The sequence below is a fragment of the Haemaphysalis longicornis genome, unplaced genomic scaffold (genome assembly GCF_048455015.1).
Source record: "Haemaphysalis longicornis isolate Haplotype H1 unplaced genomic scaffold, Haemaphysalis longicornis Haplotype H1 scaffold_1, whole genome shotgun sequence".
Lineage (NCBI taxonomy): Eukaryota > Metazoa > Arthropoda > Arachnida > Ixodida > Ixodidae > Haemaphysalis > Haemaphysalis longicornis.
This window is the reverse complement of record NW_027526203.1, coordinates 353,212,569-353,240,477: the sequence shown is the minus strand read 5'-3', so window position 1 is coordinate 353,240,477 and position 27,909 is coordinate 353,212,569. Positions and strand designations below refer to the sequence as shown.

The 27,909-nt window shown below is 49.5% G+C and overlaps 1 protein-coding gene across 2 annotated transcripts; it reads right to left on the bottom strand.

The window, feature by feature from the left end:
* On the bottom strand, nucleotides 1-26,653 carry LOC144154896 (DNA topoisomerase 2-binding protein 1-like). Of its 2 annotated transcripts, none has more exons than XM_077685997.1 (5): nucleotides 26,369-26,653; nucleotides 23,858-24,388; nucleotides 15,034-15,212; nucleotides 7,773-11,252; nucleotides 1-767 (listed from the first exon to the last, which is right to left on the bottom strand). In XM_077685997.1, exons 2-5 carry the CDS (start codon nucleotides 24,306-24,308, stop codon nucleotides 276-278), a joined length of 4,602 nt encoding a protein of 1,533 aa, XP_077542123.1. In that variant the 5' UTR covers nucleotides 24,309-24,388; nucleotides 26,369-26,653; the 3' UTR covers nucleotides 1-275. The 2 variants fall into 2 exon arrangements, with proteins under 2 accessions (XP_077542123.1, XP_077542124.1); XM_077685998.1 differs by having other exon boundaries at nucleotides 26,447-26,653.
* Nucleotides 26,654-27,909: the final 1,256 nt, after the last annotated feature.

Here is a 27,909-nt window from a genome sequence, read left to right as displayed (position 1 = left end):
TAAAGGGAAGGGAGGCATTTACTTCCCAAAAGCCGATAGATACATACATAAAGATACATACATAAAGATAAAGATAAATACATGCTGGCAGTGTGCAAACAATAATGCTCTTATTAATCTGCCTTACACTGCCCAGTAAGCAACTCAGCTAGTTGCAGAATATACATTCATGATCAAGCATCCTAGCCATGCACTGATGGATGAAATGTTTGTGGGAACATAGAATCATGTTCTTGTCAACAGTTTTTGCTTGGCAGAGACAGCACACACCCTGCCTAGTGTCTTCTTCGCTTCACTCCCAATGACAAATTACTACGACTTGAAGAATTTGACCCTGGCCTTTTGCTTGCATATGGCGATGTGGATGACGACACTTCCTCTGAACCACGCCGTGAACGCAGAAGCTTGACGACTTCGGGGATGTAGTAGCCTTCAGGTGGCGGAGGTGGGTCTTCGACCAAGACAGCAGCTATGTACTCAACTTTAAGGCACAGGACATCAGCGTCAACAAAGGGGCTCAGCTGCATTCCTTTGGCTGCCCCAGGGTCAAAAAGCGCATGGGTGACTTCACCGGGACCCACGTGATCAGACATCACTGTTGAAGGTAAGATAGTTGCTCCACCCGCAGTGAGTACATTCACATACGCTGGTATCCTGGAGGCACCAGCATAGATGACCACACGCCAGTCCCAAAAGGCTCCCTTGGCGTTTAGTGGCTGCTCGGCAATACGCTGACGCCACCGGCGTGGAGCATAGGCATCCGATCCCTGCACAAGGACATCATGGGCATTGTGCATGACAAAGTGCTTTTACGCCACCTCTGTGCCCCATGTAAATATTCAAAAAAAAAAAAAAAAAAACGCTTCAATTCGCCATCCAAAAGCAACTTCAATCCCGTCTGAAACAACAACTTATTTCATGAGAATCCAGTATATGCCCAGCTCCAGTAGAAATCTGTCTGTGTAAACATCAATAGACCACTCAACCCCAACTCAATCATGTGCAAGTGAAAGCTGCAAATTATAGTGGTAATCTCACTACCATTCATGAAAAAAAAAAAAGAAAAAGAAAGGAAGAAGCAAGCTACTGGCCCCTTGCAGGTATGCTTATTGATGACCTTTGCTCCTGCAGATATACACCTGTCTGCAGCGCCGCATCAGGAGAAGGCAACATTTTATCTGTCCCGGAAACAAAAACATGGTGCGCATTTTATTTAATTGCCCGGCCTATCTCACACAGGTGTGGGTGAGTGAAAAAAATGCAAGTGGGAAACGTGCCACAGGTGAGCAGAAAATCTTGCAAAATGTTGAAAAAAAAAAAAAATACTCTTCTGATAAGAGATTTTGTTTTACTCTGCTAGTCCGCTGCGATGAGGCAACATGGTCAGGAGTGTACAGCATGCGCTACATACATTATGCGTAGTGCGCGGAGCCAAATTTTGCAGAGAATATGGTGCAAAAACCCAAACTTGGCAGCAGCCCAGGGCAACGCACATAGAGACTGCTGCAATGCATATACACATTCAAGTTGTTAAAAATATAAATGTGGTTTGTTTTTGTTAGGCACACGCATCTTTAAAAAGTGTTTTTCCTTTCAACTTTTAAACGTGCGCTTTAGATGCAGTTTCCCTCAAAAATGGCCATTTGGCGCGGCATTTCGTCCCTGCTTCAGTCAGTTGACCGACTCATTTTTCTAGAGCCTTTTAATGCTCTTATAGTGATATTTTAATTGTGCAGCAGGACTTTGCGTGAAGCTTCATTTTTAGGAATTACAGTTAAACCTCGATATAACGAAGTTGTAAAAATTGGCACTTTGCTTCGTTATAATGAAATTTCGTTGCATCGAAATTCGGTACCTACCAAAGCAATCACTCCTTTATTTCCTCTGGAAGTAGTCCGTGACCTTCTTTTGTGTCTGGTTTTACATCAGATGTGGCCTCACAGTGCGCTCATAGGCCCACAGGGACTGCATTGCATCATGCTGCCCAGTCAAACTCGCGTAGCGCCGAAGCACGTCAATTGCATCAAGCACTTCGCGATTGCTTGGGGCTTCAATGTCCTCGGCATCAGTGTCACTGCCTGGGTCCTCCTGCGTGTTTCCCAGCATGCCCTGCACGATGGAGTCGTCTGTCACTTCCTCGGTAGCGACGACGCAAGAGTCGGCGTAGAGGAAGTCGTCCAGAGTGACACCATCAGGAGCGGCCCCGTCACTTTCCAGGTGCCTCCATGCTTCTTCAAGCCCCGCCTGATCGTTTTCCTCGCTCAGTGCATGAGCAGCGATCATAGCTTCTTCACTGTCTTCAGCGCTGTCGCATTTTTCGGGGGTACTTGCTGTTCGAGCCAAACCATGCTCAAATCCGGCTTTCCGGAAGCAGTTGTGGATCACTTCCTTATATGTCACCTTCCAGGATGCAGAGAACATCTCCAGAGCTTGAAAAATGTCCACCTTGGTGGGCCGTTTCAAGCGGAGATCGAACAGCAGCTTGTCGATCAGCCGCCGTTGATACGCGCATTTCACACTGTTGGTAATTCCCTGGTCAAGTGGTTGAACCAATGTCCCTGGTCAAGTGGTTGAACCAATGAAGTGCAGTTCGGTGGGAAAAATTGTAGCTCGACGTTTGTCAGCTCCACGTCGTCGACGTGATGGGCAGAACAATTGTCATACCTGCCAGGTTTGCCGGGATGGCATTAGGGAGATATGACCGGGGGGGGGGTAGTAGCAACAACAAAAAGGGTAATTTTACACACAGTTTTTTATTTACTTACAACATAGCAGGAAATGAACTCTTTCTTCGTCAAAACTGCCAAGAAGCTGCATCACTGAAATGTTCGGCGTGGCTCTCGCCGCCCTTTTCAGAAAGTCCTGGAAATAGTACTGCCAAGTGCAATACAAAACAGCAGGAACTGAACTGTTTTGTTGCTTCGTCTAAACTAACAACAAGCTACAACACTGGAGACTTGCTAAATCTTCGACGTGGCTGACGCCGCCTTTTTCAGGAAGTCCTCGGAATACTGTCGGGCATAACAGTGTTCGCCCCTGTGACACTTCGCCAAAAGAACGTTTCCAAGGGTTGTGTCAGACATGGATGCTCGGAACTGAGCGCGATTTTTCTTTACTACACTGAACTGCCTTTCGCATTCAGCATTGCTGTGTGGTGTCGACAGGATTCCAAGCATTACTGCTGAGATACGGCCAGACTTCAGGAGTCCGTCTGCACCTTTGATGTGGGAAATGGTGTTCCACTGGACATCAGCTCGCCCCTCTTGAAGCACATTTGGAGGAATGTTAAACGCCTGCAGCTTCACAAATTCCATTTCCAGAATGTTGAGAACTTCGTCTTTAGACTCTTGCTGCTCCACCGGCAATAAGGCTGGAAAGCGCTCCACAAAAAACAAAATGTTCCGAAATGACATGGTTTTGATGGATTTCAGGTCCGCTACACGTGCGTTACTGAGTGCATCATGAGCCAATGGAAATTTGAGGCGAATATAGTCACAAGCAGTGACCATATATTTTCGAACTGCCTCAAAAAACGCTTGTTGCTCACTTGGCAAGAGCCTATCTACAATGTGTCTAGCTTCTTGACCGATCACAATGTCTTCATCATCCCTCTGTGCACTGCGGCTCTTGTAACAAATCTCAAGTACGTCCTTGTGCTCCTTTAGCAGGCCTGGCCTCACGAACCTTGACAGGAGCTCTTCAAGAAGCCCAAACAGCAGCGATCGTAGCACGTGTATTTGAGGAGCTTGAGCTTGCAGGAGGCAGTTCAATGCCTCAAAAGCAGGGATAGTTGTCTTCAAAAAAAGGCAGCATGCTTTGTTGAGATCAGAGCTCAAGAACATGAACAGCCGTTCCTCACGTGTTACACATGGTAACCATTCAGTCTTGTCTGCTGCACCAGTGCTCTTGGCCTTTTTCGATGTCGTTGGTGTAGTTTCTGTGGTCTTTTTTCTCTTCTGGTTGCACAGAATGGGCTCTGACTGTACAGTTGGCGCTGACTCCACCGTCGTCTTTGGAATTTGGTAGAAGGACAGAAATTGTGGACTTGTGCCTTCTTTCTTCACCTCATGAAGGAAAAAACTCAACACAGGTGCCCACTGATTTACCTAGTAGCCTTTGCAGGCATTTCCCCAGTGACAGCCAACGGGTGGGCGCAAGCTTCAGGATTTTTCGGAACTCAACGTTGTGCATTTCGTGGAACTGTTTCAGGGCAACTTTTCTCTTCGCACTCTTTTCCAAATAAAAAAAAATATCCACCAGGACTTCGTCCACCTTAGCCGGGAGACAGGACACTGCTTTTTCAGCCGCAATGTTTATCAAATGGCATGGACAACCAATTATGATTACATTTTCATTGGCCTCCGTCAGCACTGCCGCCACGCCATTTTTTCTTCCCAGCATTACATTGGCGTTGTCAGAACCAAAAGCTATGCAGTTAGACACCGGTATGTTCATTGAAGTGAGGGTATCTATAATCAATGCGCCGATGTTGCGCACTGTAGAAGGGCCCTCCAAGGTGCTCAACGCAAGCAGTTTGCTTTCGACCAAGCCCGCTTCTTTAGCGAAACACGTAACGACAATCGGGTACAGCTGTGCCTGGCTGTCGTTACCGCCGTCAATGGCAACTGAAAACACTCCCTTTTTCAGGGCGCTCACTGTGCTCTCTTGTGCGTGGCGTGCCATCTCACCGACGATTGCCGTGGTCTTAGTCCTAGAACATGCGTAGCGCTTCGCAACGTCCGACTTCGGAAACATTTTGCGCAGCAACGGTCCGACGTGCTCAGATGCACTCAGCGGGATGTTGTGCTCCAGTAAGAAATCGGTGAACAGGCATTCTGCATGTATGACGTTGTTGTCGCTGTCTTCTCTACCGAAAAATTGTTGGAGACGATGTTGCTTCTCTTTGCTCTGAAGGTTGCTGGCGTGCTTCTTCGATGCAATGTGCGTGGCGACGTCGGTTCTACCACCGTGTGAGATGCTAATATCACAATTGCACACAGTGCAGAAGGCATAATGCTCCCCTTTGCGTGACGCCAAAATGCACCCAAACTCTGATGTACACTGTTTCAAGAATACTTGCAGATATTTTTTACACTCTTCGCTCAACTCCATGGCTAAGCCATGCACCGCACCGGTGGCCAGACTCGCCAGAAAGCACACAAAGCTCCCGGATAAGGGTGGAAAAAGCCTAGTGCTGCCAGTGCTGCGGTTGCCTGCAGCAACAAGAGACAAACGGAAGTGGAGAAAAACCGAGATGAAAATAATTGGACCCTAGCGCCACCCAAGGCGCTGAGTCGAGTCCAGAACGGCCGTGCTCGTGCGTAAATAACAGCGGCGGCGGCGCTGCGTTTCTATAAACAGTAAACTAACAATGGGACGAACAGGTTCACCGTCTGCGCAAGGCCGACTACGCTTTTTAAGCGCTTCACTGATAACGATGCCAATTGGTGTCTGGTTGGATTGTCAGGTATACCTCCGGCGCATTGTGGCCAGACTGGAAAAAAGATTTGGCCAAAGACGGGTGCGTTTCCGGGAAATTTTTGTTTCGGTCGTACAATCGTACAAAACCATGAAAATTCGGGAGTCTCCCGGAAAATTCGGGAAACCTGGCAGGTATGAATTGTCCACCAAGAGGCACACGCTGCGGCCGCCACTCTTCATCTCCTTGTCGAACTCCCGAAGCCAGTCACGGAAGATGTCGCGGGACATCCACGCTTTCTTGTTCAGCGTATATTGCACTTCCAGCTTCCGAGCGTTCTTAAAGCACTGCGGCTTTTTTATTTTTCCAATGACAAGTGGCACCCGCTTGTCGCTGGCATCCATGTTGATGCACAGAAGAGCCGTGATACGCAGCTTACTTTGCTTACCGCCGTGGCACCAATCCCCTTTCAGTGCTAGCGTCCTATTCGGCAGCATCTGATAAAAAATCCTGTTTCGTCCGCATTGTAGACTTCCGATGGCTGGTATCGCGTCAATATTTTCGTATTTCCTTCTCCAGCCAAGTAGCGGCTTCAGGCACGTCAGCTGATGTTGACTCCCCGCACAGCACACGTCCGACAATCCCGTACCAAGCCTCGAAACGGTGGAGCCAACCACTGCTTGCCTTGAAGGAATCTTTGTCGAGCAGGCAACCAAAATCCTTCGCTTTCTGCTGCAAAATTGCACCACTCACTGGCACATTCTGCGCTATGGCGTCCATAAACCAGGAGAACACGGCCTTGTCTACATCCTGGTATGTAGCCGTCTTCAGTCGCTTGCGCTGGGCGCCCGTGCCACATTTTGCAGAGCTGAGAATCACGTCCTTAGCTTTTAAAATTGTTGACAGCGTACTTTGTGACATCGCGAATCGAGCTGCAACGTCTCTCTTCTTTTACCCTTTCGAAACGGCTTCCAGGATCACCGCTTTTTGCTCAAGTGAAATAGCTTTCCGCTTACAGCCACTCATGGCGGCATCGCACGCGGGAAACAAAAGCGACAAGAGAACGCACCAGGCCATGCGAAGGCACGAGAAAGAGGGAGACCACTTTGGGTGCTTTGGGTCGCAGCAAAGGAGCATGGGGGGAGGAGGTATGCAGTGTCGCGGCGGCTCGGCCGAATCCTGCACCGGGTGAACGACAGACTCGCGGAGACGGCGTAGGCGTCGCTTCGCTACGATTCGTCGGATTTCAAACGTCAGCCATTGAGAGTCTTGATTGGAGCAATTCAAACTTCTCAGGGCTCCAACCAACTTCAGGGGGTATAGAAACCCGCCCGGAGACACTTATGACTTATCGTCGGCATTCTTCGGCGGCACTTTTCGGAGGCACCGAGTGGAGAGGTGCTGTCGCCTTTGTGCGAGCCATATAACGTTTGCTTACTCTTGTACCTACTGTATATAAATGTTGCTTCAACTTTTCGTCGACTCGAGAACTTCATCGCTCTGCATTACGCCGTGTCGATAGCGGATGGATCAAGGCAACGTCGCTACACCGATGGCTGCGCTCGGATGGCCAGTCGCAACAGTGGTGGCTGCGGTGAGCAGGCCCAGGCCTAACAGTGGAGACAGCGTCAGGATGACTGATAACCAACATCGGTGACAAGCTGGGATGTGAGTCGCAACCTTGGTGACTGCGGTGGGATGCCCATTCGCAACAGCGGGAGGATTTCGCTGCTTCTTCCTTGCTTGCCGCGCGCCCCGGGAGGCCCGGCTGCGGGGGCTACCTAAGTCGCTCGCGCTGCGAATGTTTTCCCCTCAGACGTCGTCACAGGGAAATTGTCCTTGTGGGTAAATTTTCTTCATGTTCAGAGACTTCGTTGTAATAAAATTACAGCAGCATTTGCTTCGTTATATCGAGATAAAATTTACATGTTTTTCAATGGGAATTAAGTTGTGTATGCCTTGTAACTTCGTTATATCGAGAATTTTGTTATATTGAGGTTTAACTGTAAATGACGCACTCGGGCAATGCCGAGAACAAGACTTATTGTACCTAGTCTGCCAAGACAAGGAATGTAGTGACACGTTGCACTAAATGACATCTCTGGTCCACTGACATTTTGATCAACAGCAATAATCTTCAATTTGCTTCTGCCACAAGAAGTGCAAAGCCAGTAAAGCCAGCATAAATGTTCCCGCAAGTCCCGTTAATTTACCATGCCTTTGTGCTAGTTACGCTTACAGCTTACTGCTTGTGTCACACTCGTCAAATCATCACCTTCAACAAAGTGTACAAAGTGCGCTATTATTAGTTGCCCTTGCCAAAATAGACGGCAAAAGGTGCGCTCTCACGTACCTTGACTTTCTGGGCCTTGGTCGTAGACAGGCTCTTCAGGTAAGCGGCAGTCATGGGGCCACCCCACTCAAATTCCTCTTCATCCAGGAATCTGCCAGCCTTGGCACACTCGTCCAGGTAAGCCGTATGCAAAATAAACTTCCCCGCAGCAAGGGCACCCAAGTAGCGTTCGCTTCTCATACACAGCACCAGAACCAGGTGAGTCATTTCCGGGTTGTAGGCCTTGGATGTGAGCAGCCTCCCATTAAGCTTAGCTACAATAGACGTGTAGTGGTTCTTCTGCTCATCTGAAAAGCCCGACAGCACAAACACCTTGTCAGGCGACTCCACTGCGGGCTCAACAGTGTCAGCGACACCTTCCTTCTCCTCTTCCTCCTGCTCTCCCACATTCTCCTCCTCTTCCTCCTCTGGAGAGGGACTGGAATCTGACTTTTGTGGTTTGGCCAGTTTATCCGCAAGCCTGGCCATTTCCATTCTCCGTGTGGGATCATCCCATGTTATCTGAACAGATCCTGCTTCCGAATCTGACAGGCTTGCAAAAATCTCATTAGGTGAGCAGGCGAGCTTTGACCGAACGGGTGGCGCGGGGGCAGACTTTGGACGACTGTGTGGCGTAGAAGCCTTGGTGGGAGGAGGCGGTAGAGGGAGCAGGCTCCGCCGACGCTCAACCTCGGTGGCAAATCTCATGATTTCATCCAGTTGTGCATGGATTAGCTGATGGTCCGGTCTTTCCACTGCCTTTGGCTCTTCTGGAGGTGGCCTGACGGGCTTAGGAGGGGAAGTCTGTTGAGATCGTTGCTTGGGAATCAGCACTGCTGAGACATGACCCTCGAGGGAAAGTCGCCCATCCAGGGCACTGGGAAAATCTGCCTCATCAAGCCAGCTGCCAGCACCCTTACAGGCGTACACCCACCCACAGCTCACTAGCTTCTTCCCTTGCTCTCGGGCACGAAGCACTTCCCGGGGCACGGCTTCTCCGGGCTTCCCCTGGTGCACCATGTGCGTGCACTGCTCGGAGTAGGCAAGGACAAACTGGCCGCCCAGCTCGCCAACAATGTCGCCCAGCTCCTTCTGGACGTGTGCCAGCTTCTTGGACACACAGACCACGGCTCCCGCGAGGGGGCGTGGTGCAGCACACTGCACTGGCGCCTTCTCGGGGCCAGGGCTTGGGCTGGCCAGAAGTTCCTTCAGGTCGTCCTGGGCACGGAATCGCTCGATATTCAGCTCAATGTTTCTGGCCACTTGCTCGCCCAGAGAAAGAGGACGAGACCTTCTGGGTGTGTCCCGGTTTTCCTTGGCCAGCAAAAAGCTTTCCTCCAGCCCTGTAATGTTCAGCTTTGGCTTGTAACTCCCATCGATGGGCTGTTGAAAGCTTTCATCCTCAGTGCTAGCATCGATGCTAGCCGTGCTACTGTTGATGCTGTGGTGACCTTCCGAAACGAGCTCCCTCAGGCGCTGACTCTGCAAGAAGCTCCCTGGGGTAGCCGCACTACTGGTCGATACTTTGCGTCTCCCATCAGGCGTGGAGGGTGGCTGTGTCGCCCCCATGTGGAGCCGCCCACACACAGCGTTGCCAGACTGCTCATCAGCCCAAACAGGGCTTGCCACATCACCAGGTTTCTTGCCCGGGGTGAAGCTGCCAGTGTTTTGTACACTGCAGGTTTCCTGGGCTGGCCCAGTGGCTTCTGTACAAGGCCGCACCTCAGGGGAAACTCGTTCACTGGGCGTCCCGCAAGACATGTTAGGCCCGTCTGCACTGGAGTCGGGCTGCTGCAAAGCCTCCCCATCGCGCGCATCTTTTTGGCCACCGCTCATGTTAGGTGCAGGCGATACTCCAGGTGACAGGCTGTCAGGGCTAATGACCAGGAACATATCTTCATCCATTTTAAAGCCAGATTTCGCGCTAGCTATCAGCCAGTCCTTGGTGACCACAGGCAAGCCCCAGCTTGTAGCAGCCTTGAACTTGCTACCTTCAGGCTCCCGTGCAACCAAATGAGTGTTTGGCCGAAGCTTCCGCTGATTGCTACGGTTGGCTGAGCGTGCAAGGAACTCTTGGCAAGTTGCACCAAGTGTTTCTGCCAGATGGATTAAGAACTCCCGCTCAGGAGAGCAGTACTGGCTGAAGGAAATCACGCAGTCACGCAAAGGTTCCTGTGATGGGGGTCTTGTAAATGGCAGGAAGAGAGTATTATCTTCAAATGGCAGCAAGCGTTCGAAGTGAATGCAGGCCTGTAGCCAACAGTAGGTCACTATCCTGCCACTCAAATGGCTGTACTCCTCTTGAGAGTCAACAACAAGGGGAACTACGTCTATCAACTGCTGCTCGCCCATTTTTTCTACACCACTGTCCCTGAAAATTGTTCCACCATTGCGGGTGACGGCCTCTTCTAGAATCAGCTCATCTTCTTTCTTGAAGTCGTGAATTCTGAAAGTCATACCTGTAAAAAGTGCTTGGGAAGGTTCTACATTTTCCAGTGTTGACTGTGCAAGAGCACTGCTTCTCGCACTGGCCTCCGCAGGGCCCAGGGTCAAACTAGCCTCATCCTCGCCACTAGCAACTGTTGTGCTGACACTTCTTTCTTGGTATGATGTAGGCGCTGCATCCCAGACATTTGTGCCAACGTTCACTGAGCCTCTATACTGCTCCACGATGTCTGCGAAATCTGGCGCAAGAGCCGGGCTCTGTTCCAGTCCCAAAGACTTCCTCCGACCCGTCGTGCTGCTGGGCAAACAATCCGACGGAAGCTCGGCACTGTCCACATTAGAGTGCAGGTCTGCCAGCAGGTACATGTCGATCTTCTGGAGCTTTCCCGACATGCAACTCTCTGCAAACCACTTGGCAGAGAGCACATGAGGTGTACCGCCGTGCCTTTGGATCAGCTTGACAATTTCGGACGGGCCCTCAGACTCGGCAACAACTACGTGGGTCACTCCTTCCTTGTACTCGTCGAGTCGAGCACCGCCACAGGCATTGACCACCTTCCGCATTTTCTCCAGCTTCTCCTGAGCAAAGCCCCACAGCAAGACGCAGCACCCATCGAGAAATTGGCCACAGCAAGTTGACAGTCTCTCTACATCCACGTCATCAACCGGGTCCCTGGGATGACCATCGGGCAGCACTAGGGAGCTCTCATTGGTGCACCCAGATTCGCTCAAGTGGGTCAAATCGATTTTCGAAGAAATGGCACTGCAGTCCCATGAGGGCAAACTGGAATTTGGATCCAGCCTATTGGGGGTGGACTTCTTGCGGGGCTCCACTGCATAGAGTGACTCGTCCAGAGCGTAACCTGCCTCGGCACTTTCATGGAGCCAGCGAACATGGACACAGTGCAGCTTCCACAGGCATGCATGGTCGTACTTGTCCCCTGTCGCATCCAGCAGTGCCAAATGCGTCGTCTTCTTACAACGAAGCTGGCCCGAGTAAGAGCCCCCGTTCGACTCGACGAGGGCTTGCAGCTTCTTACGCTCAGCGGCAGGAACCTGGAAACAGGGAACATCCCACAAAGTATCGCATATTGTGACAAGAACCACTGGCATGCACCATCGTGAGCCCCAAGCTGTGCAAGACTGGCACTGAAGGCGATTACTAACAGGGAGGCAATTGTCTCATCCAGATTGCACGTGAAAGAACCAACATGAAATGGTGGAAAAAAAGGGGCTAAATCTGAGAACAACAATTGAGGAAACATTGCCTGCCAGCATCAAAATTTCCAGTTTTTATTGGGACTGTGTGCACCAGATATCCAGCGCTCAAATTGAGGAGGAAAACCCTGCTCCCGACGAACATGCGAAACTTCTGTTCAGGCTTGCACATGAGGTGCCAATTCAGATTTAGCAAAGCATGTGGATGCAAGTGTAAACTCGCACAAGCTAGAAGAGCAGCTGTTGGAGAATTTTGAAAAAGCAACAGCTCGGTAATCTATGTAGATTGTAAAGAATGAGCCTACATCCCCCTTTCTTTCTTCAAAAATGGTGCAGTCCCTGAGCGGCACACTCAGCTTCCCCAAAGCACAAATCTTGAGCACACAAAGCCAAGGGGTTAAACATTTCATTGATGTCCTAGAAATAATGCTCTAACTTTGCAGCAGTATTCACACGACGGAACCTTTCAGCATACATCTGAGCAAGACTGTGACATCACCACAGGGGGACCTCCACTGAGCCACTTCCTTCGCTCACACAAAGGATGTGACTGTCGGGCGGATATCAGCATTTGCAGATCATACTAGGTTGCCAATCTCTACCGAAAAGCACAGCTGCCATAGCACCGGTGATGTCGCGTCAGCGGCCGTTTCTCCTAAAGCTCCCAATACTGCTTTCGGCCACCACCCAAAAAGCGACCGTGGACGTGATGCAGGTGATGCGAGGGCTAATAATTTCTGTCTCAGATACAGAACAATGTGCGAAGCAGTGGATGGGGAAACGTGCACTAACCCTGCGGCGGGTATTTATTACCGCTTTTGTTAGCGATACAGATGACGATTTAGGGTGCCATTTGCACTCACATTATTAGCTCCTTTGTCCTATGTTTGTTTGCATCTTGAGCTGCATTCAGGCAAGTGATAAGAAGCTGTCTCTGGTGCTACCTGCGACACTTCATGGCCATAACAATGTGACGTTGCAGCAGCCGCCCGTGTTGCGGAATTTGCAGGCAGCATCTGTGGCTCCCTCAGTGTGCCCGTCATGTGTGCAGTGCGTGTTCGCATCCAGCACAACAAAAAACAAAAAAAAAAAAATTGCAGGCCCTCCCTTACCAACACAGGGGTCCACGCGAAGCTTGTCCAACCCTGTGAAATTGTAAACCAATCCCTCATGAAATCCCTGTCAAAACAAATGCCCAACCCCTGCGCCTGTGCTTGCCAAACCATTTCAGCAGCCAACCATGGTCATTTCGTCTGGCTTTCCAACTGCCCAGGGTGTCTAGCAAATCGCCTAATTCAATTTCCCTGAATTTTCCATGTTTTCCATGACCATTTTAAACGAAATTCCCTGACCACAGGCGCCATTCTGTGGAAATGGTCCGTGAAGCATATAAAAAGCATATACAAAACACATTCTATCATAAGGAAAAACAGATTTGTTGCAAGTGCCCTAATTCTCAAAATGCACTTTGATTAACTTCAGTTTGTTCAGTTTGAGGTTTGATTGCCTTCTGTTACAGCTTCAGAGAGTTTATTTCATTTTGTGGGATAGAAGCTTTAAGTTGCGCTTCAGCGAGCACCTTTTGCTTTTTTTCTTGATTGTCCTGGCTCGACATGCAACGTGAACCACATGGTGCGCTTTTGTACGCGATTCGAGCGCGTCGGCGTTGCGCGTGCAATTTTTTGACGCCCACGTTGACGATTCACGCGTGCGGCAGCGTCCATTTCGCTCAGAAAATGATGCACGTGGCGTGCAACAGTAGGAGGAGCCTGACGACTTGCGCCAATGGGGAGCCGCACGCCTCATGGCGGCAGTTCCGCAGTGCTAGAGACAGCCGGCTGGCCCCGCCAGAGATGTTTAGGCTTAACACCCCGGCAGGTATTGCATGGGCGTTTTCACTAGCGGCGCGGATGGTGTTTTATAGTACCGTTTTCACCCACATTATAAGCTCCTTTACCGCACAAGCAACTTTGTGCGTGCCTTGTGCGGCATTTTGGAGAGCACTTTGAAGCGGTCGCTCGAGCTCCCGTCACCACTTCACGGTCGAAGCCGCCGCCATGTTGCCGCCGCCGACAGCACCGCGCGCAGCGTGCGGGTGGTTCCGCGGTAGCGTTCGGCGTGCCTGTGGCGTGCGCGACGTGTTTTCGCTAGAGCTCCCCTGGGGAGCTATATACAGGAACTCTAGTTTTCGCGAGCAGAAAACGCCCCATGCGGTTCACGCTAAACCAAGTCATGTTCCTTTTTGATTATGTAATTCTGGCTCCTGATGTCATAAGAAAGAAGTTCTATCAAGATTAGCTCCCAAATAGCGCTGCCTTTTAAAATTCGCCGGGAAAAAAAAGCACGTTGTGCGTGCAATTTGGACACCATCTACATCGTCCCTCTGCACAAGTGCACCCCAGCTGCTAACTGCGTGAACCACACGGCGAGTTTCTGCACGCGATTCGTACACGGTATTTTCATGGCCACGTCGACGATTTTGTGACTGCGGTGGCTCCTTTACTGCACAAGCAAGTGCGTTTGTGCCTTGAGTAGCATTCTAAAGAGCGGTTAGAAGCGGTCGTTGGAGCTACTGCACTACTCTGCGGCCGGTGCTGCCGCCATGCTGCCGGCGCCTTCCGCTCGGCACGCACCGTGCAAGTGGTTTCGGCGGAGGCGTCAGCGCACCTTAGGCGTGCGCGGCGCGTTTTCGCTTGCAGAAAAACCAGAAAAAGTTTCATGCGGTTCACGCTTTTATCGCGCGCGAAAGTGCTGCGTTCGGTAACTTCTTGGGGGCCTCCAACACTGGTTTCCCCTATTCTGAAACTGTGTGGGAAGGCCCCGAAGTGGTTTTCCCTGACTGGTACTACTTGACTGAAAAATTTCCTGACAATTTCCTGACTTTTCCCTGTTTTCCCGGTCGCTAGACACCCTGCTGCCGAAACTCAGGATTAGCTCGCCGAGCACAGGCACGTTCACAGGCACGCTCCCCATTGTCATTCTTTCAGGGCTGCCTGGTCTTCAGCAGGGCGGACCAAGAGCGGCCTACTCACAGTACAGCTGGACTTGAACTGGCGAGAAATGGCGCACGCAGATCGAGCTAACTTCCCTTTTCTTTCTCTGGAGGGAGGGAGCGTCTGCTATTGGCTGGAAGTGATCTGGCCACCAGTGCGGGCAAGGAGGGGTTTCCAAATGCTAACTGAGGACAAGGAGGGAGGGGAGGGTGGCGAAGTTTGTGCTTATGACAGCAACACTGACAGCAACACGCGCTTCCAATACATGCCTCGCTTTCAAACAATAAAAATAGTGCCTAAAACATCTATAGAGATTTGGTAGTGGCTAGTTGCCAGACAAGCCTGCGAAATCCCACTGCCTCTGCCAGCAAGGATCAGATTGTCTGTTGGGCAAAACTTCGATCTCCGAATGGAGCAGCGAGCCAGAAGAAAATTGTGATGCAGGCGTCAGGTGGCACACGCTCCTAGGTGACACCTGGTGTATTTTTCTGCTGTGTGAATAAACCTTTAAAATCGCAGGAATGCCTAGGCTACTACGTAGCCCACGCCTTCCTACGCTCATGCACAAATGCCAGGTGATCCCACCAGTGTCTGCAGCTGCCTCATGGTGAAAGAACTGCACTCACCTGTGAAACAGTGATGACCAGCCCCTTGAACGCTGGCAGGCGCATGTGTGCATACGATGGGTGGTTTGCATGAGCCAAATTGTGCTGCTCTGTATCCCAGAAGAACTGAACCCAGCTCGGCTGCATGACGGGGAGCTTCTTACTGGCAGCTACGTGGTACTTCTTCGACCCTACATCCCCTGCACAAGCATCGAAAAGACACTCAAGTGTAAAAGCAAGCTGGCCGATATCAGCAGATCAATGTCGTGAATGCAAATTTACCATTCGCAGCAGCAGCAGTTGCTCTGAACGCAGAAAAAGGCCAAAGCATGAAAACTGATATCGACGCCCTATACACTTTCCTACACTACAACTTGAGACATCACGAATCATGAATGCATGGTGATACAAGATTGGTGAGGCTTGCCTAAGCATTCTTTAAAGCTGACACCGAGGCCTGGCCAAGTAAAATTAATGTTTTATTCTACATTTACTTTCACAAGTAAACTCCTACTCGTCACGCTCTTTTTAAAAGACACAAACCTCAGCTAGTAAACATTATAAAATAAGATTGCCTCAGCCCTGCCAGTGGGCTGTGCGTCAGTTTCGATTTCGTTGAAATGTTTCGCCTCGCATGCAAAAGCACTCAAAGATGCACGCATGTGAGTAAACACGAGAGCCTACCGTATCTACTACCCCTAGTGCATATACAGTAGAACCCCGATTACACAACTTTCTCGGAACCGTGAAAAAGCATCGTAAAATGCGGGCGTTGCAAAATCCAAACAACAATTGCGCCCATTAATCAGTGTCGCGCGATGGATTCGCTGGAAACTTCAATGTAAACTACAAACTAACACTTTGCAGGGCTCAGAAACCCAAATGACTAAAAAAATAAAATGCAAAAAAAAAATAATGCAGTGCGTGTGCCAATCGTGCTGCATTAAAACAAACCTTGTACCGCAGTCCACTGCAGCAATTCCCGCCAGCCAGCACCAATTATGGCACACACGATCCCGACAAACACATGGTAGCCTAAGCCTGTCAGCATAACCTCGCTGGAAATTCACTGCTGAGTGGCAGAAATCAGCACTGAACAGCCTCTGCTCGCCTTGAATGTCACAGCAGGAACCCCTTTCTCGTGTGTGATCCTCCTCGCCTCAAACTGCAGCATCTCACACGACGCAGCATCATCTGTCAAAAATACTTCAACAGATGTTCTTCCACGGCAGAAAACTTTCCTTGTTTTGGTACCCGAAACGCCCTCCTTCGGAGTGAACCCTTTTGCTTCCTCCAACATCGCACGTGGCTCTCGTTCCCGTTGAAGTGCTTTGCGGTGGCACGGTTCCCTTTTCCCTCGACACTCAATAACAACGAGCTCGAATTTCGCTGTATGGTTATTGTAGCCCATCGCTACTGAAACAAAAGGTAACCACTGATCACAAAACGTGAACATAAAGGGAAGATTTTGTAGCAGCGCGTATGCAGGAAAGGAGAGGCAAGGCTGGGGTTACATTGTGGCAGGGCTGATACAGCCTTGCACACCTCCGATGCAGAAATTAGTGTTTCTGACTGTGCATCTGCCTTTGCGTATGTTGTGAACACGTTTTCAATGCAAAAGAGAAAGGAAAGGGGGAAGGAGGCACACACTCGAGCAGTTCAGACTCCCCGTGGAAAGTATGAGAGAAGGGGCGTGCATGTGTCGGGAAGGGAGGAGAAGGTACAATGTTGCCGGTTAGGGCCCCTGGATGTTCCTCCTCACTTCCACTCTATCACGGCGGGGCGGGCGGCAAGAAGGAACATCTAGGTATGGAGGAGGAAAGAACGAAGGGACTATGCACGCGCAGTCTCGTGTATCACTGTGCTCCCATGCCACCGCGCTGCTGCACGCGCGCCAATTGGTTGTGTTGGACAAGACAGGAAACGCAAAATATGCAAGTAACGTTTTTTTTTCTTGTGCGTCCTCTTGTGCATAATTTGTGCATCCGCACAAATTATGCGAGGGTGCAAATTATGGGAGTAAATACAGTAGCATGCTCAAATTTCCAAAGGCCCAACGCATTCACTAGGTCCACCTTTAGCCAGCTAGAGTCACCAAGCTGTAGTGGTGTTGGGGTTGTGTGCTCGTCTCGCATTCTGGAGGACCCTGGTTCACCCAGACAAATTTATTCGATTTTCTTTTCAGCTCAACCACTCAATGCTGTTTACAGGAGCATTTTGAACTTCTTTCCCATTTCTTATTCTTTGAACAGTCGACCATTTTGTGTGCTCTGCAAGCCAGGGACCATTTTTGACCTACTGAAAGCATTAAAATGCCAATCAGGGCACCCATCAGGTGGGAAACTATACCTGACCAGAAAGTGTTGTCACCTCAGCTAAACAAGCTGAGTAAATGCCCACTTACAAAGCAAGGCATGAAATTTCTGCCCCTGTGAAGTTGATATGTGAAGCTTACACAGCTCTTGAAAAGCATTTTTCTTTTTGGCACTGTTTGCTAATTTTAATTTATCCCTTTGTTGAAAGTCAATAAAATTTCAATCAAGATAGCACTTCGCTGCCACTGTGAAAAAGGGGTACTATTACTCCTGATTCAGGACATAACCTAAAATACACATTCCAAACCCAACCAGAACCCAAAACTAGGTTCCTGAGCATTAACTATGCTTACGCAGTAGTTCTTAGTGGAATTTTTCCTCCATTACTAGGCACTTAGCTGTAAACGTAATTGCAAAAGTAAAACAAAATAAAAATTCCACCAAGGAGGCACAGGTAAGTTATCATCATTGATTGCTACGTGTACTGAAATAACTGGGCGTGACTAGTGTCACTAGACAAGGTTACAGAGTATCGGCACTCTTTTCTCTCATTGTTCCATGCCGCCGCCATGATCATTGGTCAGTAAGCATCACGTGACATTTGTTTACACTGCCAAGGTTCGTGGGCGCTGCCATTTTGTTGTTTATGCGTTTTAGTCAGTCAACTCTGGTAGACTTAGCTTGACCTCCCTGCTCTGTGGCTGCGTGCAACTGATGCCGTTTCGAACACCAATCAAAGATAACACGTGTAGCAGCATTTCAGCAGCAGAAGTGTGCCAGAAGATGCCGTTTTGCTGCATCTTTGCCAGTGCTGTTTACAAACGACTTGGTCGAAGTTAGCGGCGAGGCCATAGATGCGGCCATCTCTCAACTCTGATAAACACCAAAATGGCCGCCGTAGCTGACTTGCGTGCCTCAGTGGCGGTACTCTGATACTCTATCTAGTGATACTAGGCATGATGTGGAAGCCAATCTGCAGTGACGGTCTCAGCCCTGTCCTTGGGAAGAGAATGCTGGCCAGCAGACAAAGTGTGGCGACACTTGCACTGCTCTTGCCCCACGTTCTCTGGACATAGACGACTAGTGACTGCAAATGAGCTTAGTTTCGGGACTTCATACGCTGCTACACTGCCTAAACAAACATTTCATGTCCCCGCATTTGCTGTCTGTGTGATGTGAAATGTGCCACCATATGTCCCTGCATGTGTGCACGCATGTGCACGACGCGTATGTATGCTTTGTGCTAACTACTTTCACAAGGAAAGCTTTTAATCGTTCCAGGGTTTAGCACCAGCTGGCACCTGTGCACTCTTGAAGCACACTGTGTCGACTTAAGGTCCTGAAGTACCCTCCACCAACACAACTATGGAGCACGTATGGTCTTGGACAGTACAATTCGAGTAATCTTCTCCCACAAGTATTTTGCTAATATGAAATTTTGCTAACCTGGCCAGTATAAACGAAGCCAGCGCACATCAAGAGTGCTTGTTTCCTTTCCTCTTCACCGCATCGTCTGTAAAGCTGTGAAGTTTACAGAGTACTGGCTGAGGACACCGACTGGTCGGACTATGCCAAAGTCTTCAAATAACTTCCGCCTAACACCTCTTTGCTCCTGTCTTACTAAAACTCAAGATGGTGCCACCGCCTGTAGGACATGCAACAAAGCTATAAAGTCACCAAGGCCAGCTATCGTAAGTGGCCAAAGCGCAAGACTGCGTATGAGCAGTCTTCCACAATATTTCGGCAGAACTTATCAACGTAAACAAAAGTCAATGTAAGCCATACTCAGCACTGGGATGGAATTTCAAAGATCCCGAGTTTCACTCCATTGGAGTCAGATATGCCTGTAGATATCGACGATTTACCAGAAGAGCCAATAAATTTCTTAAATGTGCAGTAGGCACGGACAGCAAAAATGAAGGCAGCTGTCAGTAATAGTTCATGTTGTAAACCTGCCTGCATAAGTCCGTCCTTCTGCACTCACAGGGAAGCACACTTAGAAAGCAGAGGAATGCCAGTCGCATCATTTGCCCAAACACATGCACTGCTTGGAGAGGCACATGCACTGCTTGGAGAGTTGTTTGGATGCACACGTCACGAGTCAAGGGCAATCCCCTTAGAGGGGAAGCACGAAAACCCCTTCAGAAGAAGACAAAAACGTCAAAGTTGAATGCCGCACCACGGAAATGGCCCAATCATGAAACACCCGCCTTAATATTGACAGCAGGACCAAATGGCAGGTGGACGTGTCCAGAGAATTCAAGAGAGCCCAATCCGCAAGTGTCTCAGCGACCCACGGAGAGTGTTGAAGTGCGGAACTCAAGATGGAAAGCAGAGCAGAAAACAAGGAAGGAGTGCCAGCAGTAGACGGCAAGGTCCGGGATGAGCAAGCCAGGGGTGACGCTGCCGGGACATCGATGTCGCCACCCAAGCCTGAGTGGGAGTGGAGTGACGGCACAGTGGTCCACCTTAAACAACGCATTGCTAATCTGCATTTTGGCGGTGCCAGCAGGCTCCGGAACGATCGCCGGGTGGCGCTGCACTCTCCCCGGAGGGGGAGTACGCCGGGGCGGCGGCCTATTCGGCACGTGCTTTTTTCGCTGCGCGCGTGCTGCATTTCTCGCGCTAGGAAGAGGGCTGGGTAAAATTTTCTTTCGACTTATGAAAGCATACACATCAGCACGTGTCCAGCAAGTTCGGTTTACACGTAGAGTAGCTACTGGGTCCATTTTTGCCGGTGCTTGTCTTGTCGTCTGCTAGAGACGCGTCGTCTGCTACGCGCCAGTCGAACGGCCGGGCACCCCGGCGGTTTCACGGGATGAAGAGTGCTCTTGTGGGCGACCCTTGGCTGGTCTAACCACCTCAGTCATCGCGAAACGACTGCGTCTGGTGAACGGCTTTTCAGCGCCCTAAGCAGACGCCCCCCGGCCCGCTCCTCCGCGTCTGGCAAGTGCACGCGTAGCTCGCGCTGTCTCCCGCACCGCCTGAGGCATCCAGCCTCCTACTCACGAATGCGAACAAAAAGGGACTGCCGGCTGCGCGAGCCACTTAAGCCAGCACGTACAAAGAGCAGCGGGAACACTCCTCACTAGCCCGAAACGAAAAAATGAAACTGAAAGCGAAAAAAAAAAAAAAAAAAAAAACCCATATTGTTGCATGGTCAGCTGCCACGACTGTAACAAGGCGAAAGCGCACCAAAAGGATAGACGGTAAAAGCATGGATCACTGCAGTTCGAAAGGTGAAATAAGTTGACACATTTTTGTTTGTATCTGTGTGCTTTCAGTTTACATTACCCGGCTTTGAAAATGCGAACTAGTGTTCTAACAAGTCCTCCCCTCTACACTTTTTCGTTCGTCTACACTCGATATCGTCCATATATAACACAATAGGTTGACATTTTGCATGGGTGAAAAAAAAAAATAGTTTCTAGCGATTTACCTGGCTGTAGTAGCTCTGGTCCGTCTTGTCATTGTGACTTGTGTTCTGGACGGGATTGCTGCGTTGTTCGCTTTTTTCCCACATTTAGAAATACTGGTAATTAAAAGAGGTATACACCAAATTCTGTATATTATAGTAATTAAAAGTTATACTCCACAAGCTGTTCTGTTGTTTCCGCGAACTGTCACGCTAACCCATACTTGTTCTCCAAGCGGGTGACAAACATTGCGAACAAAAATTTCTTCAAGGACAAGTAAAATGGAAATGCGGCGCTGTCAGCGCACCCCTTAATTAGCGTGTGCCTTTCTAATGCGTTTTTATAAGATGCAGCGGATTGTTTCAAGAGTAAGAAATAACCTATTAATCATAATCAATCACGTTTATCTTACATTTCTTGCAAGCGTCAGTGTTTCTGCAGTCCAGAAAGTCCGGATGTCAGAAGCGCGAGCACGCGAAGGGAGTAACAAACAAGAGAAAAGTACGCTGTGACCAGCTGAGCAGTTGTCGCCTTGCAGAAGAAAAGAGCAACCGACGACCGCCGAACAACGCGTTTCCCCCCTTAAAATCGTCCGGGCAGTCTGCCGGTCGAGCGGCGGGAAGCAGGTGGCGCGTCTGTAGCAGACGACAAGACAAACGTCGACAAAAATGAACTCGGTAACTACTCTACGTTTAAACCCAACTTGCTGGACACGTGCTAATGTGTATGCGTTCACAAGTCGAAAGAAAATTTTACCCAGCCCTCTTCCTAGCGCGAGAAATGCAGCACGCGCGCAGCGAAAAAAGCACGTGCCGAATAGGCCGCCGTCCCGGCGTACTCCCCTGGAGGGGAGAGGGCAGCGCTTCCCTCGCCCGGCAAACTTTAGCTTCGCCTCCCTATGGGCGAGTGCCGTTGTACAGCGTCAGCACGTCGTCAACACACGGTTCGACGGCAACGCTCCCGGTACCAGGAGCTGCCTCCCTGTGCTGCAAGGCTGTGATGGCTGCAGCCACCGAGCTCAGACCTCACGAAAATACAGCATTGGCAGTTCATCCACACCGCATCTCTACAAACACGCCTACACAAAAGCTACGTTAGGACAGCCACGGCATGTCAAAGCCGCAGCGACAGCACACTATAGGTGGTATTCATTGAAAAGTTTCGCAGGCGATTTCTCCGCTTGGCAACACTGAAAACCACCATGTCAGTGGCCACTGTGCCAGTGCATGCGCTTTGCGCTGGCATCATCGCAGAAAAAAAAAAAAAAAAAAAACACCAGCGTCCATCGTCTGCTGCGTTTCAACGTGATTATCAGTAGTGGCTTCAACAGATATATTATTAATCGCACTCACATTATGTGGTGGCGCTATACCTGTTGTCGAGCACTTTGCACCACCGGAGGATGAAACTGCGGCTGCAAACGGGGCGCATAAGTCCAATGCTGCAGCTGGCTGCCATTGCGGATGTCGAAGCAAGTGCACCCACACCGTATCCACGACTTTGTCTGGTCAGTGCCCTCTAATACGTGGTTGAGTACAAAAAACCGAATAGTTTCTTTGGAGAAATGTTTCACGAGTACACCGATTTAGCGCTGGCTCTCTCGTGCGCTAAATGTTTCACACTCAGCAAAACAATTCACCGCTGAAATTAGAGCGCGGCAGCTGCAAATTAGCTGATCTGCATCGGCGACTTCATACGCATGTGGCAATAGGTACATCGTACTGTGCTGCACTCCACAGTACTTGGCGTCGAGGTATTACTTCGCGTTTAGTGGGCAACGGTTTGGAAATGATGCAGTTCCTGCTGTCAAACGGACCACTGCGCTTACGTTGCAACCTTTGTGCCACAACCGACTCACACTCGCTCTAGGTGTACGCAGATGCTGATGTTGAATTGCAGATAAGGTTGTCACACTCATAAGCAGAACCGACTTTTCGCGTAACCAACGCTATCGCGGTACAACTGACTATCGAATTACTTGCACACGCCTTGCACGGAAACACAAGGTCACGTCGCGGCCCATGGTCTGCCTGGCCGCCATGAAGACATAGAGAAGAGGGGTGCCTGATCTGGGGCCGTGCGTATAGCGTCGCCTTAGCAACAGGCGCTTGGACCGTGGATATGGCAGCGTACTCACATGGTTGCCTGCATGAATTCCATGCCGATGAATACCTCCTATAGGCAGGTCTACTCGGTAAGGACATTTCTGTGAGGACATTTTACGAACTTGTATATTAGATGTGTTTTGATGGTTGAACTGTAATTATTAGTTGGGGTTTGGATAGTTCAGTATTGTCATTAGTCATTAGTTTCTTTTATAAGTTGCTCTGGTTTTGTGTTGTCTTTTTTAATAGTGTGTGCCTGGGAATTTTCTAGGCTTTATATAAATGTGGTTTGTCTAACCAACTAAAGCCTCCCGTGTCCATCCTTTCCTGGCCGCCTAATGGTAGGTGACAACACGGCCTCGCAAAGAAGCTGTGAACTCCCGCAGTGCCACCCAAATACCTTTCCACAAGGTGCGTGCATGCTTCATGACAAGACACCCGACAAGATATGCTTTAAGAAAAGGATAAACTCAACAGCATGTAGACGTGATACAGGCGATTAAGTGTCAACAAAGAGCAAGCAGATCAAGAATGACACTTGCACATTGTCCGAACAACACTGCCCAAAAGCCGGGATCCCTACTTTGCAATGCATAAATGTGGAAAAAGTTGGTACGAATTTGAAATAGCACGGGAAGTGGTGGCAAATTTTGAAGCGCAATGGTGAGCTCCTTCCTTGTGAAAAAGTGACATTCTGCTCAGATGCCCTTGAGCAAGCTCCAATGTATTTACATGTTCAGAATGCGTATCAGCTCCCTTTCCACGGGCTTGTCAATGCTAACACCTGCTGCTGACAACAACAACAACACTGCGAGCCATGCAGTAACTGCCTCCACATCTTATCTTTACCTGCCAGCTCACTATCTCCCGGGTGGTGAATTTCAGCGACACATATGGAATTAAAAAGGACCCAAAGACGCCTGTCTCCAGCAACGTCTTCCTGGCACCCACACATGCAGTATGCCGCTGTGCGCATGTTTTTTCCATAAGCAGCCGAGTGTGGACTCACCAGCCACGACGTGCGTGACGCTGGCCGTGAGCGGTGCCACCATGGAGCCGCCCATGAGCTCGACGAGCGTCTTGAGGCGCTCCCGCTCCCCGCTGGCCAGCGCAGAGCACGTGAGGACCAGGTTGCGGAAGGCCAAGCTGTACACGGGCTCGGCCCGACGGGGCAGCGCCACCTGCGTCCTGATGGCCATGGAGACGCACAGGGGGCCCACCACGCGCGCCTGGATCTGCCGCAGGTGCTCAAATGCCGCCCCGGCAAACGGGTCGCACACGAACACCTCGGTCGGGTCGCGCCGCTTCCTGCCGAGGCAGACACGAGTGGTGGCCCAGCTCGGCTCCATCTTCTCTTCTGCGGCTGCCTTGAAGGCTGCCTGCATGGCAGGGCTGGCATCGGCCGCCGTTTTGCCCTCGGGCAGCACAAACAGCAGCCTGCCATCAGGCACGGAATCCATTGCTGCCCACAGCTTGGGTGGCAAGCCAAGGCGGCAGCCCGCTACTGTAATTCAGGGGTTCCACTGCAGCAGCCAGGAACCTGCAAAAGTTCGCCCGCGGGCAAAAGTATGTACGTTTACATTCCCATGAACGTACAAGCAAAAATAAAAACTCAAGCCCTTGAGTTACTAATTTCAAACCACTTGTGGCTCGCTTTGTGTACACAAAGCTTGGCCTGAGCATTTTTTTTTTTTGTTAACGTATTATGATGTGTATGGAAGTGGAATACCTTAGCCCCACTCATTTTACAAAGATAGCAATGCCCCACCTTGCCTAAGTTAATATGAATTAAAGTTAATATAATTCTAAAATCCCTGCACAAGAGTCAAATCATTGTTTTGGGCAAATAAGCTCGGCCAGTTTGACCGGGCTTGTTCAATTAACACGTAGATCTAGCTTTTTAAAAAAAAAACATTAAACAGAACTTGCTTCCCTCATTTTAACATGAACAAATTACTTTGCCTGTAATTTTTCTAATACATGTAAAAACCTTGTACACACCGATGTTTTTGTATATCGCCTCCATCAGAAGCCCAGCTGTTGCATCTAAGTATGCACCAGTTTGTCATACCACTGCCGTGTTTTACCTTGAAATTTGTTGTAAGCTGCAAGCCCACGTTTCCAGTTCAAAGGTTAAAATAGGAGTTTTATGTGCAAAAGCTGCACCTAGCTATGGGGTGCCATGGTACAAGGATTCAGATTTCCTCTAACGTGTCACACAACCTAGTAAACACCAGTATTTCTTTTCTTCGTCAGAATGGAGATGGAAGCTTGAACTTGCAAACTGGTGCTCATTAGAGCAACGTCCCAGCCACCACAGTGAGTATTCTTTTCTGGGGCGACAGAACTTCACAATTGATGCCCCACCACATAAATGTGCCTGGTGCAGCACACAAATTGCAGCTTCAAGATCATGACTGTGACATCGCAGTCGCATATTGTCGCTTCCACTTGCCTGCAAAACATTCAACAAAGCAAGCTGAGGGCCTTCTCTCAAACAGTAAGGCTGCAATTACCCAGTGTCCTAAATAATCCCAATTATGTATAGCTTCACGTAAGCAAACAGGTCGCTTCCATTTAGGGCCATTGCACTCAGCAGATCTCCACACAAACTAGTTTCGCGAAGGAAGCTTCTTTTTGTAAGAACACACATTTTGTAGCACAACGCTGGCTGCACCAAGAGGCTGCGAATGCCCACCAGAACTAGAACTACGTCGTTAGACTACAAGTTCAGCTTATTTGTTGTGATGATCCACCGGTAATGCATTACATCGCGACAATGACGAGTTCTTCCTTTATGGACACATCAGTTGCTGAAGCAGTGAGAAATAGAGTTATTCATAGGTGCCGTCCAGTAAAGAATTCCCCAATGAGTAGTGAACCAAAATCGGAATTGTCTCATGCGTCACGCATAAGCCTGAAAAAGAGGTCCACGGTAGGAAAACCTGCGGCCACGGGTACAGCCTTAGATGAGTTTTTGCTGAGCGCAGACCTACCCCAAATTATTAGTGTCTGCTCTCTTTGCTGTGCCCTTCACCAGATGTGCAAAACGGAAAACGAACAAAGCAGCAACAGCGTTACGGCGTCGACCTCACCGCGCTGCACCTCGGCTGCATTTGAGGTAAATACTTCACCCAAGACCTAAAAGACAGTTTGCAGTGGTATGCAGACTAGTGTGGATATGGTATGCTCACCTTCAAAACGACACCTGAAATAAAAGGAAGTACAATGAATAACCAGAGCCCGAAGATCCACTACGATCTCGCTTAATGAGTTCCACCATGGACGTTGAAGTCAGAAAAATCTGAGGATGAACTAGTGTCTACGCAGTAGGAGGAGAAGGATGCTTTAATAGCGATACACCCTGCTCCTACTATGCGTAAAATCGTACGTCCGACACAAAGCTAAAAAAACAAGGCACAGCTTGTTTTACCGCCTTGCCTTTTTCGAACTGTAGCTGTTGTCTGAAACGAATGCCACTGTCACGCACAACAATAAGAAGAGCTAACAAAACACTTACACACGTTTCCACTGCCCCACATAAAACGAACGACGTCCGTTGCGTACAAAATTTCTGGCGGTTCAATCAGGCACGCACCCTAGAGATTGAAGCGCGGACGCTGGCAATCACGGCAGATTAACGCACCTCTAGTTTAAACGAGCTCATCTGCGATACCGCCAACATTGTCTCCAAAAGCGACAAAGCGTGCGTTACCAACAGATTCGCACATTAACTTTTCGCGGGAAGTTGCCTTCGCTCACAACCGTAACAAAAATGAAAGATAAACCGTTGGGACGATGCTATATGTACTACGTAGTGAAGTCTCACCGGAAATTGCTATACGATGATGATATTGCGGTTGTACCCTTTGCAGCGGGCGGGTGAGAGGTCTCGACCCTAACCAAAAACAAAAAAAAAAAAAAAAAAAACACAAAAAAAAAAAAAAATACGCACTACCGATATAGCGCCATCTATGGACGCTGTCAGAAGCACTTTTTTTTTATGTTTTTACTGTTTTTACGCGGTCTCAAGCGTTCTGCCGATCGACATTGCTGCTTTTCGTCGCTTTTGACCGATCCATGGATGGATCGACCCCCGTTGCGACAAATCACGGTAATAAAGCGCAAGTCTTGAATCGTGGGCCGGGCTGATGCACACGGTTCGCGCCAGGGCCGTCAAGTTGGCGTGGCAACTTCCCCATCGCTCCGTCAACACGCCGCAGTGGTTCGAAGACGGCTTGCCCAGTCTGAAGGTAGGTATTTCTGGCCTCGTTGGTTTGTCCCGTAACGCTTGCTTTACTGATGTTGAAGTTGGAGACCCGCGTCGACCGCCGAGCTTATATTTCCGTCACCAGCCTTTCCACCCGATGCGCGAGCATGCATGCATGTCGCGTGGTTCTTTCAGCCGGCCCGAGCAACTGAACGGCGCGAACGTGTATTGGGTATCTTCAGCGCGTTTCCCCTCACCTTGTTAAATGTCGTTTCATGCATTGTTACAATTGCGATAACGCATAAGGACAAGCACTTTTTTAATCAACAGGTGTGAAGCTAATAATAGGAGATGGGGGGAGTCAGTGATGATGCTTGTATCCGCTTTCTAGTGCCGTATAATTAGTGTACTGAATCTTTCTCAAGGCCAAAACATCGTTCCAGGTTGTAGTGAAAGTTGTGGAACAGACCAGGATGGCACCAATGCCTTGTTTCTCTTTGAAGCAACCTTGTATTTATGCATTGAGAACCAATTCGACCAGCTGCACACTTTACTGGTTCCGTATGTATTAGCATGGGCGTCTGCAGAATTTTATCTTGAGGGGGCAAATCCATTGTTTCGGGCAAGAATAGGGAGAGGGCATGGGGGAGGGTGTAGGTGTGGGGGGGGAGGGGGGCAACATGTATATGTTCCCATTGTGTAGTATGATACTAATCTTGTGCATTGCTCTTTTGACTCAGAAGTACTGGTTTTATTTGGGTGGCAGTTCCTTTTTCCTAAAAAAATGTAGTTCTTACTGTGACCAAACAGCAAAAAAAAAAGATCAGTTCTAAGTGAGGAGGAAAAAGGTT

What these genes read in the sequence shown, in the direction of transcription:
- LOC144154896 (XM_077685997.1), bottom strand. Translation starts at nt 24,308, where the DNA reads ATGGATTCCGTGCCTGATGGCAGGCTGCTGTTTGTGCTGCCCGAGGGC. An exon ending in TGGTCATCACTGTTTCACAG is followed by an intron (nt 11,253 to 15,033) that starts GTGAGTGCAGTT and finishes CCCTGTTTCCAG; the next exon opens with GTTCCTGCCGCTGAGCGTAA. An exon ending in CCAAGGCCCAGAAAGTCAAG is followed by an intron (nt 768 to 7,772) that starts GTACGTGAGAGC and finishes GTCCTTGTGCAG; the next exon opens with GGATCGGATGCCTATGCTCC.